General features: G+C 41.9%; 1 protein-coding gene across 3 annotated transcripts in view; it reads right to left on the bottom strand.

Annotated features, from left to right (window-relative positions):
• Window positions 1-15581, bottom strand: part of RCAN2 (regulator of calcineurin 2) — a 356048-nt gene that overhangs the window by 107764 nt on the left and 232703 nt on the right. Inside the window, exon 1 of one of the 3 annotated variants that reach the window (XM_004379525.1) lies at window positions 9887-10387. The exons of the other annotated variants lie outside the window; for them this stretch is intronic. Within the exon in view, the coding sequence (XP_004379582.1) occupies window positions 9887-9973 (87 nt within the window). The 5' untranslated portion in view covers window positions 9974-10387. Of the gene's footprint in view, window positions 1-9886; window positions 10388-15581 lie in introns of those variants that run through there. 3 annotated transcript variants of the gene reach the window in all.

The following is a 15581-nucleotide window of genomic DNA, read 5'->3' on the forward strand; positions in this document are numbered from 1 at the left end:
TTGGAGTGATGTCCAAAAATATCATTATTACTGCCATGAACACTTTCACCACCGCTGCTCTATAATTCTTCATAGATTCATCATGATCCCTCACCAAGTCAACAGAAAATATTTGGTGACACCAGGAAGGAGGCAGAGGAACTGTCAAACCAAGTGCCATCAGGCTGTGGATGAGCTGTTGGGCTTTCCAACAGACTTTTTTTTCCTCTTACTAGATATGTAAATTAAAACTAATTTGAAACTAAATCTAATACAGATCTTATGCCCAGAATTGTTACAACATTAGATTTATTGACAAAAGCTACAATAATCTCAACAGATAATTTATGGAAAGTAGTACCACCATCTCTGATAAGAACAGCAAGGGAAAAACAGTGTTTTGAATACCAGAGGAAATATTATATATATGTTCAATGTCTTATCCTCTAAGAGTTTACATCTTTTTCCCTCCAACTATTGACTAACGGCTTATTCATTAATCCTCAGAGAGGTTTCAGCAGTGGCAAGAGTAAAGCAGACACAGCTTGAGTCCCATTTCTGCCAATTAATAGCTGTGTGATCTTCTACAAAAATTTAGCTTCTCTGAACATCAGAGAATATAATATATATAATATAATGGGGCAGATCAATAGATGTCTAGGGATATTATGGGGACTACAGGGAGTACCCAGTGAATGCCAAATGCCTGATATCTTGCCTGGAATTCAGAAGTACTTAGTAAATGGGAAGAGTAGTTGTTATAATTTTTTAAATTGCCCATCTTTTAAAACTGTTCACACAATATTGATTCACGGAGATGAACATCTCTGTAGGTTTGCATTTGTCATCACGTGAGATTGTCTAATGCTCAATGGTCCTCCATGGACAAAAATTTGGGGGCACAACATGAAAATTGCTCACAGAAAAAAAATCTTCAAACTAAGCAGCAAACCACCCTATGGTTGGGACAAACAGCATATTAAGAAAGATGTTATTTTGGGGGATGAAAATTGGCCCACAGATCAATGTAACAGAGAAGGATAGAATGTTATAGCCATCTTTCTGGAAGCTGAAGGGTCAAGAGCTTTTTTGAACACCTTCTTAAAAAATGTTCATAGTTCAGAGCTGGCATTTCAGATTCTGAAGAGTAATTTCACTATTAGACTGTAAGGATATAAACATCCCTCTGATACATAACAATAAAAAGAAAAGGCAATGACTTTCTTAGTTTTTTACAGAGGATGTGTAGGCTCCTGTTCAACTTTCTGGTCTGGAACCTTCTTTGGGCTCTCATCTCCTTTGATATGTTTAAGAGCATGTAATTTCTAACAGCTAGTAGGGTAGGCCACTGCAGAACAGTTACAGCTTCCAGAAAAACCTTTCATAGTCATGGAAGGAAAAAACATATATATATGTATGTGTGTGTGTGTATGTGTGTGTGTGTACATGTATATATATGTTTATGCATAGGAGCCCTGGTGCTGCAATGGTTAAGTGCTTGGCTGCTAACCAAAATGTTGAGGGTATGAATCCACCCAGTGGCTCTGCGGGGGAAAGACCTGGCGTTCTGCTTTGCAAAGATTACAGCCTAGAAAACCCTATGGGGCAGTTTTACTCTCACATGGGGTCGCCGTGAGTCAAAAATCTACTCAAGGGCATACATGCATATGTATGTGCATATACATATATATATGTATGTATGTATATATACATATATATTTTTTTTTTGATACACTTACCCAGAAGGGTAATAAGAAAGCACGTATCTTGAATATTCTCTAGGGCAGGTCTAACTTGGTAGATAACTTTATTCTCAAATATTTTTAAAATAAAATTTCCACTCTAGATAGAGTGGAGAGGAAGTAACTTTGCATCTACTTGAAATCCTCGTTAAATTACCTTTCAATGTGTTTTTAAAGTTGAGTTTTGGAATTAACTTATATTTAGAGCTGGAACAGTATACAGTCTCTACACATAAAGAAATTCTGGGTCAAGCGTGGGTTGGTGAGTTTATGACCTCCTTGGAAAGCTGGACTTTTTACTACAAAGTTGCAATGCCTATTAAGCTTCCAATCTAAGCACATAAAATGATTATTAAATGACTCAGGTATTATATTCTCTCTTATATGTCAATTCTAAGCCTCATCAGAAAGTACTAACACAGGTCATTATAAATTATTGATGTTTGTACTCAAACAGAATCACTAAGGATGCAAATGGTATATGCTCTGAGTTTCATGTTAAAATCTGTTTCTTAAGCAGAACAATTTTAATGAAGACGCTGTTTTTTAAAAATACATCTGAAACTTTTGCTGGAGGGAGCAACTGTCAGTGTCTCAGTTACTTTCCAAAAGTTGAAATACCCTTTAAGCAGGTAAGTTTTTAGTTGACTTTCGTAAGAATGGCGTAGGGGTGGCGTCTGACCTCCTCTAACTTCACAAGGGAGAAGGAGAATCAAGATCAACAGCTCAAGGCTGATTCCTATGAGGCAGAGGTCAGATATGCCTCCTCTGTCTGTCATCTTTACGAATTCCGACACCTACTTTCCTTCCCACGGCACTCGCTGCTTCTCTGCTGGGTTCAATAATTCATGGCCACAGAGAACTCACAGACAATACTCATGATTACGGGACTTATGAGGGAACTAACAGGTTACAATTCAGGTTCAGGAACACTCAGGATATAGTTTTTCCATCAGGATAGTCTCTTCCCAGCTGTGCCACAGGCATGCCTCTCTCTGGTCCCTCAACCTCTTCCCTGCTCAAGCAAGTATTACAAAGCTCTTTTAGCTCTGCCAATAAGTGCCCAGTGGTACCCTACTCTGTCAGTAAGCCTTGGCCCAAAGGGTCAAGTGTAGGTTGAAGAGTTTATGCCTTCTTGCTCCTTGAGCCAGGAAGTCCACTGCACTGTCTCTTGCTGGTCTCTCCTGCCACTGTTCTTCTACCACTGCTTCTCGCTGTCTTCAGTGTTAGATCTCTCTCCCTCTCTGTTTCCTGGTTCCAGGAGCTTCTCAGTGCAAGAATCCTGGGTCCAAAGGACATGTTCCACTCCTGGCTGTTCTTCCTTGGTGGTGGTGGGATCCTTTGCTTTCCGCCTCTGGGATGGCTCATTTCAAGCCCAGTGGGATGGTAAAACTCTCCAATCCCCTTGGTGGTCCACAATTACCTTATTTGCACAGTACCGCTGAATCACTAGGGTGGGAGTTACAAGACCATGGTGAGAAAGGACACACAAAAACAATCCATCGCACCGCAACTTTACTGCTTAACAATACTGTCTACCTTGTCTTTCCCTAACATGACAGGCAGCTGAGAGATCCGCCTGTTAACCTTCTTGGGGAGCATCAGTCTCTTGCATAAAATCATTTCTCCCCACTCTGTGAAAGATGTTTGCTACTTTCCTCAGAGACAAGAAAATGCTCTATTGCACATTTAAGAATACTTTTCTTAGGGTTAATAATTTCTGACTTTCAGCTTTGAATTAACTCCTTTATTTGCAGAATGGCCTCAATTCTAGTCCACCTTATTTTCAGAGAAAAGGCAAGCTTTTGCTTTGTAAAGCGTTAGAATCTATACTACACATGCCCCTATACCTCCCCTCCACTACTCCCCTTTGGTTTGCATAAACTAACTGTAGTCCAGAGATGTGTAACAATGTTATTTAATATTATAGCTAATGAATGAGGAATGGGAGTTTCTGCTAACAACATTTTGGTTGCTGAACGTTATCATGAATACCTCTAGAGAGCTTCAACTTCTGCGAATTAAGACATATATGTACACGCTGAGTAACCACAATGCTTTTTGAAGATTCTGAGAGAGATTTAGAGTTCTACAGAGCGTTGGGGTCTCAGTCAAGACCATGCATTTGCAAAAGTGTAAGTAGTGGGCTGAAGCTCTATGGACTCCCCTGATACACACCCACAAACTTGTCTTCCAAATAAATCCCCAATACCTGTGTATTCACTTGTGTCAGTTGCAGTCTCTCAAGGAAGAGTGCAAAGGGCACTATTCCCAACTCTGCCTCCATCGTTCCTTCTCCTCCCATCTCTTCCATCAAACAAAACAATCATTTGAAATTTCCAGTGGTTCAAATTACAAACAAAAGACAGTACGTTGCAGTAAGTGGCCACGATGCGCTGGTTTTGTTTTTTGTTTTGTTTTTTCATAACACAACAGCATGACACAGACTGAGTCAGTAACACTGTACTATTGTGTTCAAAAGAAAACGATATACACAAAGCAGTATAGCATTTTTCTCTGCATGACTTATCATGTGTCCAGAAAGATTAAGAGCTTTGGCCAAAGTCACATGGATTGGAGGATATTGCAAAATTCTCAAAAGTGAAGGAGAGAAAGTAGGACTTAGGAGTGACCTTAAAAAGACTGAGGTCTTCCAGAATGGAAAGATAAGGCCTATAGCAATCTTAAGATCTTAAGCATATAAAAAATTATGCTGAGAACAAATTTCTGCTTAAATTTCTCTCTCTCCCAGGAGAGCCAATGGTTTTAAAATGTAGCATGAGGCAATTAAGTTAAGTATAATTTTCCAAAAAGGACCATCCTTTAAAAAAAATTAATTATGGCACGAGACAGCGGCAACCTCTGTAAGTCACTGAATGAAAGAATGTTTGAAACAGGTTAAAAGTGAGGCTGGATAAGATCAGATCAGGTAAGATGGCTTCTTGTTGAACCTGCTGTTCCCTCTACCTGGATGCTTTTCCCTCAGGTCAGCATGTGGCTCTCTCACTCATTTTACTGTGATCTCCAAATGACATTAAAACAATGACATTTAATAAACTGTCACCTCCCCAGAGACGTCTCCTCTGACCATCCATTCAAAAGTGGCCATTCCTCCCTCACAAACACTCCATCCCCCCGCCCCCGCTTCATTTTTTTCATAGTCCTTAACACTACCTGAAATTATAGTATACATGCATTTGTTTACTAGTTCATTATCTGCCTTCCATGTTAGAAGGTACACTCCATGGAAGCAGGGATTTTGTCTGTCTTGGCTATCTCCCAGTGCCTGGAGCATTTCCTGGTAAGAGTCAACGGTGCTACACATATTTTCTGAATGAGTGAACAAATCTCTCTGCCCCAAGAATGTTTGGAACTTCTGTACTTCTTACAAAACTTGCTATATTTCCTCCCTGTCTAACAAGCAGTTGAGACTTTTGAGATCCCTTGTCTCCTAGGATGCTCTGGGAGATAAGTCTGAATTCCTGGGACATGAATCGGGAACCCTCTTGACCAGAGAGAATATATTCACCGCTTCTTCTATAAAGAAAAGCCACCACTTCAGAGAAAGGACAGGTCCAGATTGGATGCCCCTGGAGGAGTCACGGCACTATGAAGCTCTGAGAAGGCTGCCCATGGTTGCCAACAGTGGGGAAGCGTGTTTAGTGTGGCTCGAAACCAGATGGAGGAACTGGAAGTGTGATTGTTGTTAGTTGCCTTTGAGTCAACTCTGACTCATGGTGACTCCATGTATGACAGAAAGAAACATTACTCGTCCTGCAGCATCTTCATGGTCATTGGTATGCTTGAGTCCATTGTTATGGCTACCGTGTAGTATCTTCCAACCTAGAGGGCACATCTTCCAGCACTATATTGGACAATATTCTGTTGTGATACATAAGGTTTTCATTGGCTAATTTTTGGAAGTAGATTTCCAGGAGGCCTTTCCTCCTTATAAGTCTTACTCTGCAAGCTCCACTGAAACCTGTCTACCATGGGTGACCCTGTTGGTATTTGAAATACAGGTGGCATAGTTTCCAGCATCACAGCAACATGCAAGCCACCACAGTACAACAAACTGGCAGATTGGTGGTGGGGAGATGTGGTTAAGAGGTCAAAAATTATTGGGGAAGTCTCAAAATTTCTGAAAGCTTAGGGATAATTGCTTCTAAAACTTAATACATCAAGTCTTTGTTGGAGGATATGGATCAAACTATTTAAGCAGAGGTTAACTTCTCCAGGCAATTCTTGACTGACCTCACCTGTACCTACCCATCCCTAGAAGACAGGCCACTGGCTATCTACAAGAATCACCTGGGATAGCTTAAAAAACAACAACAACAACAACAACAAAAACTATGCATAAACTTCATTCAGATCAGCTAAGTTAGAAGTTTCGGGAATGGGGCCTGGGCATTGTCAATATTTTTAAAAGATCTCCAGGGGATACCAATGTGCAGTCGGGTTTAAGTACCACTGGATTAAAGTGAAATATAAATTTCATTACCAATCTTTGGATCCCTTTCATTTTCTAAAGGGTCTGGCTCCTTGTGGAGGGAGAAGGCTATTTTCAGAAACATGAGAAGACTATTGGAGAAAACCAACCCTGCATACACACACACACACACACACACACACACACACACACACACAAATTCCATAGTTTATTATACCACTTTCCTTCTACTGAGGGCTTCAGATTTCTTCATCTTTCTGAGCACTATTCTGCTAAAAAGCAGACAGCCAAGTTGACAATACTATCAATGGATTTTTCTGGGAAAGACAAATATGGCGGAACTCCATTTGCCTGATTTCCTACTCTTTTTGGAACTATTGTTCTAGCAGGTTTGGCAAAATTTAGGATACTGGAGACTGAAGGGCTCCATGCAACCAACTGATATCCACCATTGAGAATGAAGCTTCCTAAATTCAATAAAACAATCGATTTTCATATAGTACCCTTCACCCTCGACCCTCCATCTCCCACCCCACTGCCACCACTTCAGCTAAACTACTGCATTTGCTGAGGGTTCCTGCTTTTTGCATCTCTCTGGTGTGGCTGCTTTTCCATGGTTCTACATGTAGAAACCAGTTGCCATCGAGTGCAGCCACCAGCTGTCTGTCTGTGGAGACTTGCAATTTGCTATGATGCTGAACAGCTTTCAGCGGAGCTTCCAGACTAAGATGAATGAGTAAGAAAGGCTTGGTGATCTACTTCCAAAAATCAGCCAAAACCCTATGATCACAAGGGTCAAGTCCACAACCGATCACGGGGACGGCCCAGGACTGGGTAGCATTTCATTCCATCGTGCATGTGGTCATCATGGGTCAAGGGCTGACTCAATGCAGCTAACAAGGGAGGGAAAGTGGCAGGGAGGGTTAGTGGCAAACAAACAAGCCTAACATCAACCAAGTGGATATAAGAAGGAGAGGCCGATCCTTGCCAGGACAGCAAATATTAAAGATTTCAAAGAAAGGAACTCCTGGCTCCTCTCTGTATCTGCTCTTTTTGCAATTAATTAAGAAGAAGGCTATCCACAGGGAAATTCTGTTTGCTACCCAAAATTTCACATTTGAATCTCTCTTCACGACAATAAGCAACACTCACTTTTGAACAAGGAGCATATAGATTTTCTCTATCCATCTCTGTGAACTGCCTTAATGTGTTTTTTCCCCCTCACAAAGTAGATATTTACTTGAAAGTATTGTAATTGTTTTACATTACATGTTCTACATGTCTGACATGAAATGCCATGTTTTCTAGTTGTGCATATGTGTGTATCTTGGGGGATGGATAGAAGGGAAAAACACTTTCAGTGGCCTGGACTGTCACCGTAAACTCAGCTGGAGTTAGGACATTCTAACAAACTGGCAAAAGTAACCTATCACCTTCAGAGAATGTTTAAAAAGATGACAACGACCACAATGACCATGGTGACAGCTAATATTTACTGAGCACTGAATATGTGTCAGGCACTGTACTAATTATTTTACAAGCATAATTTTCTTTAATCCTCCTCCTGAACTAATGAGGTAGGAACTATTATTACCCCTACTTTACAGATGAGAAAACTAAGGCACAGAAAGATTAGGTAACTTGCCCAAAAGAAACAAATCCATTCTTAAAAACGATTTAGAGCCGTTAGCAATAAAGATATTTAACACATATTTCTGGTGGGAGTCTTTCCAGAAAACCCCACAAATTTCTGATGAACATTCATAATTTGGCACTTACCCACCTCCTTCCCTTTTCCTCCTCTAATTTCCTACAGAGAACCTACTGCAGTCAAATGGATTGACTGGCTGGACTCAGCAAAATGGTGTGTCTTTCCATCTCCATGCCTTTGTGTCATCCCCACCCCGCTCAATGCCTTCCCTCTTTCTGTTTCAAGGTCAAGCACCACTTCCTCCATGAAGCCATCTCAAACACTCCAGTACAACCAGCTGTGAGAACTTTGTTACCCCTTAATTCTGCAAAACACATACTGTCTTTAAAAAATATTAGGCAAGTAGCTATCTTTACGTCTCCATCACAGACACACATGTCGTAGAAGCATGTTTTAAACTCCTAGAGGACACTATGTTTTCCTGTATGAGCACAATGCTTGGCACATTTCAGGCCCCTTAATTAATATTTTCACACTATCATTTCTTGGACCAAAAAAGTTTAAAATATCTTATGACCTTCCCAGGGCAAGAGCATAAACAAAAACAACTGTTGAGAACAGAAGGGAGCTGTGAACTTTTGTTTGACTTAACACTTAATTCTGCTCCAGTGGTGACTGGAAGATGTCCTTCTACCAGTTGTACACACGGGACTTTAAATTGGCTTTAAACTGGTGTGGCTTTGATGACTGCTCCGCCTTTTGGAACGCTTATGGCAGGTCAGACTGGCAGGTCAGACTGGCAGGGCTGTGAAGGCTTTGCAGGCACGTTTCAAGTTCTGGACGCAGCCAGAGGCAGCACCAAACCGTTACATTCCCATTTTCTAAGCCTTGATTTGACAGGTGGTGGCCACTTCCACAGCACCAGCCTAAGAATGGATAACGACAGGGCTACAAATTTAAAATAGGCTGGAAAAACTAACTGGATTCTTGAATCTCTTGCAAAAGAATATTCAAACCACGATCTTGAATGACCGAGCCCCTGCTAGTAACACATAAATCCCTGCCTGTGAGGCTCCAGAGTGTCCCCTGCACACCCAACAATAAAGAATTCAGGGTCTTTCTTTAAGTAAAGACTGAGGCGTGGATGGAAAATGATTACATGATGCAATTCCCCTTTTCTCCTTCCCATCACACCAAGAACAACTGTCCTTTGTGTGTGTGTGTGTGTGTGAAGTGTTTAAATAAGAAGCATCTGCTAGTTCTTATATTAAATATTAGCAGCGAGATCAAATTCCCATCCTCCAAACGTAGAATCTTTTTCACAATATAAAGCCAAATGGAAAAAGCAATGACAATGAATATCATCAGAGGATAATTACCCATGACAATTAAACAATTGCTGCAGACAATGAGAGAGGAGCGGCACAGAATACTAAGCCTTAAGATACAAAATTTATTGATGCCTGAACTTCCCTTACGGACAACTGCTCAAGAAAAATGACTTGCCTTCTGTGCCTGACAAAGACAATTTAGGCAGCAGCTCTCCAACTTCAATTTCCAGGGAGCTGGGAAGATTCAAACTGCCATCTGTAGAACAGCTTTTGTTCAATGTGAGGACCATATCACAGCATATTTAGGTGACTTGCCATGAAAGGGTTATTACCCCACCGTCAGTGTGTCCCGGATGTGATGTTTATTACATGCACTTTTTCTTAGTGTAATCATTGATTCCAAACCCCTCTCAACAATCAGCACTGGCAAATTCTCCTTATTGACAGAGAAACAAGAATACGAAAACATATCTACTGTGAATGGAATGACCAGGAATCACCTAACAAAAAAGACAAGAAACAACAGACAATGGTAGATCTTCTTGCATGGAAAAATAACGCCTCTTCTAACTTGTTCTAATTAATGTAGCCATGCACTCACCACATGCATGTCTAGCGCAGGCCGTGAGCTGAAAAGTATGAAACAAAGTCTAATTTCCTTCAGCTAAAAAGGCTTTGCCAAGCAGCTCCAGTACCAGCAACAATGACAAATACGATTGCAGGTGCATACCTTAACCTCCTGATTGGTAAAAACCTCGACATCCACCACACAGGCAACCAGAGTGGAAACATCACAGTCCATGCTAGGGGCTGGCATTCCCCCTTCCGAATTTTCAATAAAGAGTTAGGCAGCCTCGGAGTTGTGAGTTCCGGGAAGAACCTTCAAGTGGGTATTGCTGTGGGCAGGCCCGGCGCTGCTGTGTTTCTGAGGATCGGCCGGAGGCTCAGGCACCTGGAGCCTGCTCCCACTGCACACAGCCGGCCGCGTCTGAGGCAGCTCAGCGGAGTAACCAACGGCCCGGCTCTCTCATGGCAATGACATCACCACCAAGACTGACACAAGCCGAAGCTATTTTTTTTCCCCCAAGCCTTTTATCTCCAGGCAGTGCAGTGGAGCAAATTGAACACGATTATGTGCTAAATCTGAACTCAGACTAAATCAATTCAGGCAGCGTTAGCTAGGAACTGAGTCATAGCTGTTGTTTCGGCTGAGTGCTCATGTTTGCAAAAAGTGGGGGTTGGGGGAGGAATCTGACACCAGAGGCTGTGCGTTGGTTGGGGGTGTGTGTAATTCTGCAGCTGAGTCTCTTGAGGTTAAAGTTTGACAATTTTCTGCCTCCAAGATGAGCAGAAGTTGAGGCATTTTGCAAATTGCTTGGCTTCTGTTAACTGCTTTATGCCACTCAAAGCAGCCACACATGTCCTGGGCATCCTAATGCATCCAGGGCTTGGGCTGAATAGAAACCCATTCTTGGAGCGACTAAAGAGCTGGTCGTCAGTCATTTAGGCAGCCTGGTAAGAGGAGATAATTAGAGGTTTGTGAAATTCTATTTGAAGCACGTAAGTACAGACCAGTAACTCTAAAAGCACCCTTCTAAGCTCGGGATTTCAGGCTGTCTCCAAGGTCATTCAAACCCAGGGCTTTGAGCTGGTTCTAAATGATTCAGTCATCGCCTATGGAAACAAGGCAGGACTATGAACCGGTTCTAAGTGGTTCAGTCATGGTTGATGGAAACAAAGGCAGCATATCGGTTGCATAGCAACCAAATCTCTTGCGTGTCAGTTTTTGATCCAAGAGGGAAACAGGCAATGGTGCCCCACTCAAAGATGGTGGCCTACTGCGCTGCTTAGAATGTGTGTTGCCCTCCACAGTCCTGCCAATAATCCAATCTCCTGAATCAGTAAACTTTCAGGAGCCTGATACGGAAGACTAGATTACTGGCAGGACTGTGGAGAGTGACACACATTCAAAACTGCGCGGTAGGCAGCCATTTTTGAGCAGGGCACTGCTGCTTGTTTCCTACTTGGGGCAAAAGCTAGCACGTAAGAGAGCTGGTTTTATGCAATGTGTATGCTGCCCTTGTTTTCATCAGCCATGACTAAATCGGTTTGAAGCCATGTTCAAACCAAAAGAGGTCTGTGGAAAGGAATTACGGCAAACATCTCACGTGGGGACAGACGGTAGAGTCCAACGGGCAAATGCACTGATGTGGGTCATTGTCAGAGCCTCCGGGCTCTATGTCACCTGAGACTTTGAGCACGTCTCTTTGCTTCCTCAGTCTCCTTTCCCGATTATGAATCCCTGAACGGCAGGGCTGTCGATAATTCACCTTTATATCTTCAGCCTTTAGCAGCGTACCTCCTAGCACAAGTAGACAATATTGGCTGAGTGAATGAATCAAACCAACAGGAATAGCCTTTTTATCATAGTAGAAGTGAGCAAAGGAAAAATGTCAGATTGGTTTTTATTAGTTATAGAAGTCCCAGTAGAACTAACCAACATTCTAGCAGGATCTATTCCTGGTAGAAGTAAGCTTGTATTTTCTGTGGCCATTGTAACACCATGATTTGTAACAGATAGATGCCTTTCTAACACATGATTGGACAAAGCATTCCAATTTTACATGCAGATGAGAAAGGTGACATTTCAGACTAAAGGCACAAGTTTTGTGGTTGGTCCTCATTGGACTGACTATATTTGAACCCAGTATTTTTCTTCACTAAAGCATAATCTATGCTAAATGCAATCAGCCCACAAGTACAGATATTTAGACTGATAAAATTCTGTATGTGTGTTCATGTGGTGCTTAGTATATTTTCCAGGGTACCATGGGTAAAATGGAGTCTGTACGCAGGTCCATAATTCAACTAACACTGACTGAGTGATATGCCAAGTTCTCTACCTGATGCTCTTAAGGATAAAACGATGAATAAAAAACAGTCACTATCCTCAGGGAGCTTAAGGGAAGAGATAAGACATGGAGACAAACATTTATACAATGAAGCAGCATTGGCATTGTATGAGGAGAGGCAGACAGCATTTGGTGGGAGCACTGTAGAAAGGGCAATGGACACAAAAGGAGCTGCGGCAGATGAGTATCAAGGAGGAAGATAAGACCTCTACTCTGACCCTGAAACAAAGATAAGACTTTAGCAGATGCAGAAGGGTTAAGGGGAGCCCTGCAGGGAGGGGAAGCACTTAGAAAAGCCCAAAAGAAAGAAATAATAGGATACGTGGGGGCAAGGCACGTTGAGGGGTTAAATTTGACTGGGTCCTGGGGTAGACGAGGCAGTGGGATCAGATGATGCAAAGCCTTCAGGACCCCTTAGTGTCAGGTAAAGTTTTTGAGAAGAGAAATGGGGTGTTTACTCATTGCTGTCGAGTCCATTCTGACTCATCGACCCTATAGGACAGAGCAGAACTGCCCTATAGAGTTTCCAAGGTTGTAAATCTTTACCAAAGCAGACTTCTACATCTTTCTCCCATGAAGCAGCTGGTGGGTTCAAACTGTCGACCTGTTGGTTAGCAGCCGAGCATTTAACCACTACGCCACCCAAAACCCCCTCCCCCACAAAAAAATCCCATTACTGTCAAGTTGATTCCAACTCTTAGCGACCCTATAGGACAGAGTAGAACTGCCCCATACAGTTTCCAAGGAGTGCCTGGTAGATTTGAACTGCCAACCTTTTGGTTAGCAGCCATAGCTCTTAACTACTACGCCACCATGGTTTCCTTAAATGGAGTCTATATACACATCAAAAAACCAGTTGCCGTCAAATTGACTTTGACTCATGGATACTCCATGTGTGTCAGAGTAGACCTATGCTCCATAGGGTTTTCGATGGTTGGTTTTTTGGAAGTAGATTGCTAGGACTTTCTCTGATGAGCCTCTGGGGGGACTCGAACTTCCAACCTTTCAGTTAGCAGCCAAGTGCATCAACCATTTGTACTACCAAGGGACTCCTATATGTACGTAAATATATCTAAAAATGTAAAGTATATACAAAGATGAACATAATTTTGAATACCATTGGCATCTATTCAAGAGGCAAAACATGGCATATCCTGAAATTTACTTTTTAAGGTTTCATAGCAGTGGCTAGCTGATAAATACAAAATAATTGGCTCTCTGAGAAGAAAAGCCCTAATTTATAGTGTGCTGATTTCTGTGGTGTAAATAGTCCCCCCATGGCTGATTTCAAGCAACTTATGTGATGTCACCGAATGCATAGCTGGGAGGAGATGCGCACAATTGGTTTGCTTGGGTGGCTTGGGCTGCCTGCAGCACACCACTGTTTCATAGTCATGAAGAATGTTACACCATAGCCGTGATAATGCATCCACAAAGGTGAGGTGCAGCACATGTGTCCAGAGCCGATCAAGGAGCAACATGGCAGCAGGAGCAACTCATTCTACTGTGCGCCTTGTTTACCTAGAGTGCACTGCAAATTATTTGACACTTTCTGTTTAGGAAACAGCTGTAAAGGATACACAGGTGTTGCTTCAAGAAAAAGAGCCTGCTGTGATAAGTCTTGGCAGGAGGATATCAGTCTATTCAGGAAGCAGAGCCCCACTCAAAACTGTGAAATAGGTTGTTTGTTCTCATGGATCCTCAGTCTCCCCTTTGGTATTTGTTTCTCCCTTTGAGATTACTTCCTGCTACTCAAGCACTCACTAACTTTATGCTCTCTTCTTTTAAAAGATCTCTTCAAGGACATAGTTCTCAACTCATTCATAATGGCATTAAATGACTGGTAACTCATAGAGTTACCCATTCCAGAGGGATCTGTATTTTAACAGGGGATTTAACCTTATGTTGAATAAATAGTGTTCTTAGGGTGGAATTATAGGCATTGGGAACATGTGGTTTGTGGCATAAAGGAACTTTTGAGTGACTGGGGGAAGTATAATTATTGGGTTTTTAACCTCAACAACAAAACGACAAATAACCCAATTAAAAAATAGGCAAAGGATATGAACAGGCACTTCGCCAGAGAAGACATTCAGGTGGCTAACAGACACATGAAGAAGTGCTCATAATCATTAGCCATTAGAGAAATGCAAATCAAAACTACAATGAGATATCATCTCACCCCAACAAGGCTAGCATTAATCCAAAAAACAAAAATAGTAAATGTTGGAGAGGTTGTGGAGAGACTAGAACACTTATACACTGTTAGTGGGAATGTAAAATGGTACAACTACTTTGGAAATCGATTTGGCGCTTTCTTAAAAAGCTAGAAGTAGAAGAATCATATGATCCAGCAATCCCACTCCTTGGAATATATCCTAGAGAAATAAGAGCCGTCACACGAATAGATATATGCACACCCATGTTCTTTGCAGCACTGTTCACGATAGCAAAAAGATGGAAACAACCTAGGTGCCCATCAGCGAATGAACAGATAAATTATGGTACATTGACACTATGGAATACTACACAATGATAAAGAACAACGATGAATCTGTGAAACGTAACATGGAGGAATCTGGAAGGCATTATGCTGAGTGAATTTAGTCAGTTGCAAAAGGACAAATATTGTATAAGACTGCTATTATAAGAACTCAAGAAAAGGTTTAAACACAAAAGAAAACATTCTTTGATGTTTATAAGGGTGGGGAGGGAGGGAAAGGGGTATTCACTAACTAGATAGTAGAAAAGAATTATCTTAGGTGAAGGGAAGGACAGCACACACTACAGGGGAAGTCAGCACAACTGGACTAAACCAAAGCTAAGAAGTTTCCTGAATACAACCAAATGCTTTGAGGGAGACAGTAGCAGTGCTGGGGGTCTGGGGACCATGCTTTCAGGGGACAGCTAGGTCAATTGGCATAACAAAGTTTATTAAGAACATGTTCTGCATCCTACTTTGGTGCGTGACATCTGGGGTCTTAAAAGCTAGCAAGCGACCATCTAAGATGCATCAATTGGTCCCAACCCACCTGGAGTAAAGGACAATGAAGAACACCAAAGACACGAGGAAAGTATTAGCCCAAGAGACAGAAAAGGCCACATAAACCAGAGACTTAATCAGCCTGAAACCAAAAGAACTAGATGGTGCCCGGCTACCAAAAAAGACTGCCCTGACAGTGAACGCAACAGACAGTCCGTGACGGAGCAGGGAAAAGTGGGGTGCAGAACTCAAATTCTAGTAAAAAGTTCAGACTTAATGGTTTGATTGAGACTGGAGGGACCTTGGAAGACATGGCCCCTGTACTCTCTGTTAGCCCAAAACTAAAACCATTCCTGAGGCCAACTCTTCAAACAAAGATTAGACTGGACTACGGGACATAAAATGATACTCACGAAGAATGTGCTTCTTTGCTCAAGTAGATACATGATACTAAATGGGCAGCTCCTGTCCAGAGGCGAGATGAGATGGCAGAGAGGGTTACGAGCTGGTTGAATGGACATGGGAAATCG

The sequence above is a fragment of the Trichechus manatus genome, unplaced genomic scaffold (genome assembly GCF_000243295.1).
Source record: "Trichechus manatus latirostris isolate Lorelei unplaced genomic scaffold, TriManLat1.0 scaffold00065, whole genome shotgun sequence".
Classification (NCBI taxonomy): domain Eukaryota; kingdom Metazoa; phylum Chordata; class Mammalia; order Sirenia; family Trichechidae; genus Trichechus; species Trichechus manatus.